Source organism: Homalodisca vitripennis, chromosome 6 (assembly GCF_021130785.1).
Source record: "Homalodisca vitripennis isolate AUS2020 chromosome 6, UT_GWSS_2.1, whole genome shotgun sequence".
Lineage (NCBI taxonomy): Eukaryota > Metazoa > Arthropoda > Insecta > Hemiptera > Cicadellidae > Homalodisca > Homalodisca vitripennis.
The window spans coordinates 74,044,276-74,050,275 of NC_060212.1; the positions used below are offsets into that span (position 1 = coordinate 74,044,276).

At 29.6% G+C, this 6,000-nt stretch overlaps 1 protein-coding gene across 3 annotated transcripts in view; it reads right to left on the reverse strand.

Annotated features, from left to right (window-relative positions):
• The window catches only part of LOC124364462 (transcription termination factor, mitochondrial), a 16,814-nt gene extending 11,128 nt beyond the window's left edge, over positions 1–5,686 (reverse strand). For 2 of the 3 annotated variants that reach the window (XM_046819968.1, XM_046819967.1), the window contains exons 1-2: positions 4,907–5,686; positions 190–368 (exon numbers count right to left, since the gene is read on the reverse strand). In XM_046819968.1, coding sequence (XP_046675924.1) covers positions 190–368; positions 4,907–5,225 — 498 coding nt within the window. In that variant the 5' untranslated portion in view covers positions 5,226–5,686. The remainder of the gene's footprint in view (positions 1–189; positions 369–4,906) is intronic. The other variant, XM_046819969.1, reaches the window with a different exon arrangement.
• Between the last annotated feature and the right edge of the window lie 314 nt (positions 5,687–6,000).

Consider the following 6,000-nt stretch of genomic DNA (forward strand, 5'->3'; position numbering starts at 1 on the left):
CAACACAAATTGTCAACGTTCATGATTCCATTATGCTTTAATAATTAAATGAATTACGGTCCTTTTAACTTTTCTCATATACTGTACATTTAGCTGTGTCTAACATATCTAATTCGATTAAGATTATGTAAATTATCATTGAAATAAAAATTAATTTTTAATTTATTAATTTATTAAAAATAACTTTACCTTCACAAATAGAGCAAAATAAGTAATCCTGTTCGTTCCATCTAAACAACTTATTTCTTTGCTAATTCTGCCTGTGTGCTTCATAAGCTGCCCAAATGGAAGTTGCAAAATACTTATACCATTGTTGAGATCTTTAAACAACCACTTGTTTAGAAGCTTTAGTCTTGGTTCTAACTGCCCTAAAAATATATTTCATTATATATACAAATTATACATATATTGCATGAAGGTATATCGAAAATATGCATAGTTTACTATTATGTAGAACACTTTATCTATAATCCTTCAAGTAAATATCGTTGAATATGAATCTGAAGTTCACAACAACATGGCGTCACATATCGTCAGATTATCTTTCGTCTAACCTGGACACTTATCTTGCGATTTTGTTACTTGAGGAGTTTTCCTGCTTTAGCATTAGGGGATGGGACTGCTTGTTTATATGCTTATGCCACTAATGTATTTATTTCAAGAAATACAAAAGATATAATTGATATTCTAAAGGAAAATGTACATAGCATCCATTTTATTGTTAAGGACAGGTTATTTTGAAAAATGTCTGGGTATTTAAAACTTTTATGTCACATATTTTGACAGATTTGAAATGTAGATGTTTAAAACCAATGTTTTATACTTGTACATTATCATAGTCAAACATATTCATGAGATAGGAATACTTTTAAGTATTTATATGATTTAATTTTTGTTATGGCGGGACAATTTTGGATACTGCAAATTAACTGTTAAATATATAATCCATATTCCTGAGAGTATGAAAAGTAAAAGTATATTTATTAAACTTATTTGTATGTTATATTTCTATATTTATTGAAAGTTTCAGATTAATACTGTAGCAGGAATAGCAATTTTAGTTGATTTTTATAAATATAAAAGCAGTTACCCACAGCTTTGCAAGTAATTTCGTTGATTTGCACCTGTAGAGCACTTCTGGTTCTAGTGAATTATATTTACGACACTAATGTTGAGTTTGCCTTCTTCGCACAATCAAGAAAATATGTTAAAAGTGTATATTTATGGTCAGTTATTTACTTCAATGATAGTATTTTTTGTTCCATTGATGATTTTGCCTCTTTCATGATCAATAAAATATATACACAGCTCTGAGAACCCTACTTTTGTTAAAAGATAACTAATTTAGGTTTGATAACAGGCTTTAAATGTAAAGGTTAGACTGCATTGTCTCTTATATCTGCACTAGCTATCTGCTAGCAGCTAACCACTCCTTTGTACACAATTTAGTAGGTGTTGCACATGTATGACCACTGCTGATTCAAGTGAATTATATTTCCGATGTGAATGTTGAGTTTGCCTTGTTGCCACAATCAAGAAAATATATAAAAAAGTTTATATTTATGGCCATTTACTAATTTACTTTGTTTGATAGTAACATTGTCTCTTAGATCTAATATTTAACATAAATAAACAGCTAAAATAACATTAACAATGCCACTATGCATTTGTTTCTTTATAAACTGAAAAATATTGTTAATATTTTAGAACATTTAGAGCTGGAATCAGTACATTAGTTCAAAACCACAGTCCTACGAAATTTCATATAACAAAGTTCTTGCAAACTGCTTCAAATGGAGTCTTCGGTGTCAAATTCTGACTATCCTACGTTTTGGGGAATTTTGTATGATAGATGAATACTTATCTAATCGCTGAAATCTAAAACAACGTTAAAAATGTATTTATACTCACTATTAATGTAAACAAATTAAAAATAATAAACAATGTTTACACAGATCAGTTGATTATATTAGGAATGCACTTTTTTATTTCACAACTTTACAGACCAAGGTGGAATTTTTTCACTACTTTTAACACCAGTGGGGCGTAACCTGGAGAGGTTTTCGAAATAAGAATAGACCTATATTTATCCCAGAGACCCTAAGAATATCCATGTCAAATTTCAGCACAATTGGTTGAATAGTTTATACGTGAAAGCAAAAAAAAAAAAAAAAAATACTTTCGCATTTATAATGTTGTTAGGATTAGGATTTGTAGATACAGTTTTGAGTAATTGTATAAAAAAATCATCTGTTGTGACAGTTCTAATACATAAGGTATGACAAAAATATCAAGTTAATTTTACAAACACAGAATAACTCAAGTAATGTTTAATAAGTAATGAAATTACTTCACAATGGTCATTACTGCTCATATTTATAAATTGAATTATGTACGATTTTAAATTTTAGTAGGTTAAGGTGTCCTGCGAACCACAACAAATTATAAAAAGACGAATGATACACATACATGTACTTTATTAACTGCTCATCTATTTTTCCAGAATCATAAATTTTTAAAATATAATTTTTTTAGAAATAAATGTAGTTTACAACAAAAGAATTAAACCATTAGAATTTTACTTTTAAAAATAATTGAATAACATAAAAAAGTAGTAAGAATTAAATTTATCCTGCAATGTATAGCACACTTACAGTCAATGTTAAATTTATATTAATTAATCCAAAATATAAAAAAAGTGTTTTATATTATTTATAGAGGTTTATTTTATATAAAATTATTTCTATGGCAACAATGTTTCAAATGTTACAAAAGTAAAAACTTTGAAATAACCGCCCAACCACTTTTAGGTAACAATTCTGTTTTCATTCAAAAATTATTTATAGGCTTATAGAAAGTTTCACTAGGCATTGGTTCATCCAAATAAAAAACTTCATCCATAACCAACCTAATTATGTCTTCTGAGTCACTAGCCAGTACATTCCTAATGCCACTACTGTTCAAATTAACAATCATTGTGAAATGTACGATAAATTACTCAACAAAAAAACCTATAAAAATTTGAACCTATATCAACATGGGCTAACCTGCAGTTTCACAAAAATACCATCAATTCAATCAAAACTTACACAAACTTCTATATTTTTAACTTCACTAATTTATTAAGCACTAGACAAATGTCTATTTATACACACTAAACAATGAAAAATCTATAAGGTACAAATAAATAGCAAACAACACACTAGTATTGTTAATGGTCTAATAAAAACCCGAGAAATCACTATGCAACCACATGATGCATAATTCTTATCTTCTACTAGCTGAGTCAGTGGTTGTGCAATAAAACAAAATAAAATACTAACTTAACACCTTCAGTGAAGATATTGTAGCTTAGAGAAGTTCTTCTTTGTTTTGATATGATTTTCACAACTTCCAGACAATGATGAAATAAAAAACAAATATAGTTTAATGAAGCTACTTTTGACGCATTAGGCATTTTAAAAACCATAACCTCTTCAAAGATCTATTGAATAAAAATCTATTTTCTTACAGGCTACTGTAACGATGTTTATGAAAGCCAAGAAAACACCTCTTTCATTTTAAACGGACACACACGATCATGTAGAACATAAACTCTCGGCAGGGAATTTTGCCGTAAAACAGCTGTAAACACTTTAAAATAATACATGTAGGGTAATATTTCAATTTTACATAAGTAATTTTAATTATTAAAAATGGCAGTCAATTTTAGAAAACTACAAGACATTGCTTTGAAAGATGATAAGACATAAATTAAATATGGTAATTCTAAGCAATAGATGGGTCAACCTCGATTTTTCTCATATTAGTTCCAATAGTCAATTAGAAAAGGAAATGACTAGAATTTCTTGCTGGAAAGCAGTTATAGGGAGCAGGCAACCGTGAGAATTACCTATTAGTGATCAGGGGCACTGACGTTAGTGACGTATTAGTGATCTGGGCTTCAAATTTGGAACTACTCGAGTTAATTTTTTTTCTAAAAGAGCAAGCAGCGCAAAGCGCTGCGCAGCGGGCAAGCATCGTGCGTGATCTGGATATATACTGAATTAATTCAGGCCAAAGGAATGACACAGATTTCTTTACCAGATTTTTACGGAGATTTTGTATTGGGCGGATTATATTGGTTTACTTTGCTTTCCAGCATGTAATTATGTGTTTAAAATTGTTTTATATACATTGCCTACATTATATTGTAATATGTAATAACAATTTATCAGTAATTATTAATAAAAAAAGGATCACGCACGATGCCTGCCCGCTGCGCAGCGCTTCGCGCTGCTTGCTTTAAAAAAAAAATTAACTTGAGTAGTTCCAAATTTGAAGCCCAGATCACGTCAGTGCCCCTGATCACTAATAGGTAACTCTAAGCAATATATGACCGTCTGGCGGTTGCCTGCTCCCTATAACTGCTTTCCAGCAAGAAATTCTAGTCATTTCCTTTTCTAATTGACTATTGGAACATTATATTGTAATATGAGAAAAATCGAGGTTGACCCATATATTGCTTAGAATTACCTTAAATATATTGTTTTTGTGGCTTCAACATGTTGGACTCGTACCGAAAACCCCATTATGTGAAATTTTTGGGAAAGGAACACATTTCTGTGAGAGGAGCAAATATGGTGGTATTCAGTTTTCCTAATTTTTGTTATAATAAATTTTTTGATCACTGTAAATATTAAATTCATATTTTAATTTAAAACATATGATTGTTATTGAGGACTAGCCTATAGATACTTTTATATTGATTGATAGTCTAGGATTTGAGATGCGAATATTAGGTATTGAAGACTATATTCTTCGATATAAAAACCCGGGTCAACTTATCGTGTACCCTACCCATCATCTGCACCAACTGAACACACATTTTCATATTCTAAACACAATTTGTTCTATGCCAAATTACCTTTATCATATTTCAGTAGCCACAAATTATCTTTGACAGTACTTGGTTCAATTCCATTCTGTTTTAAAATATTCATGTTACTGGTAATATTGTTATGGTTTTGGTATAAAAAACATGCCTCTTCAATTGAGCATTGTAAAAGAGTTCTAATACTTTCAACTGCATTTTGACTCTTAAATTCGTTAGTTTTAATATGATTATTCTTAAATCGAACTAAACATAATCGTGTAGGCCTAACTCTTAACAAAACTAAATGATAGCTGATAGATATTGTTTTACTAAACAGTCTTGACATAATTGAAACACAACCTTCTTTCATAAACAAACTAGTCACAATTATTTATTAACTCTAGTTTGTAGTATAACATAAATTTGTCGAAATCTACCAATACTAGTAACAGCAGTAACTTTACAACTATTTTCAGAACTAGAACAGATTACAGTAAATTGTTTCGTTACAATATCATAACCTTAACTTCTAAAATAAACAAACAAAAGCTTTGATTATACACAATAACATTGAATTCGTTATAGCCAACAAGAACTGCTACAATTACCCGCACCGTGTTTTAATACATTATAATATTAGTATAAAAACATTAGTATAATATTAGTCACGTTTAGACTATGCAACTTGTTTAATAAACTTTTGTTTGTTCTAGATGTTTAATAAGACGTTTGTTTAATGAACTTTTAAAAATCTCTTTTGTCCTGAAACACTCTTTGACTCTTACAAAATGTTTAAAAGCTTCGCTTCTAGTCCAAATGAATTTCAAGCAGTATGGACGTGATGGTCGCTTCTGCCGTATGAGTGCCCTGTGGTTATATGGTGTGCAAAGAATATTTAAATAAGTAAAAGGCGGGTTTTGTTGCGTCCTTCTTTGGAAGCTAGGAAGAAATATATTGTAGTGATGTGTTAATATTATATTTTCAAAGAGATGACGAAGACTTCTTAACAGAGAAATTAATTAAAAACTAACGCCAGTTCAAAGAACTTTTTAAGAATTACAAGCACAAACTTAAGTACTTATAATGCTGCTTATTCGAGGACAAATTGGAAAGAAATTCATATTATTATGAGATGCAATAAATAA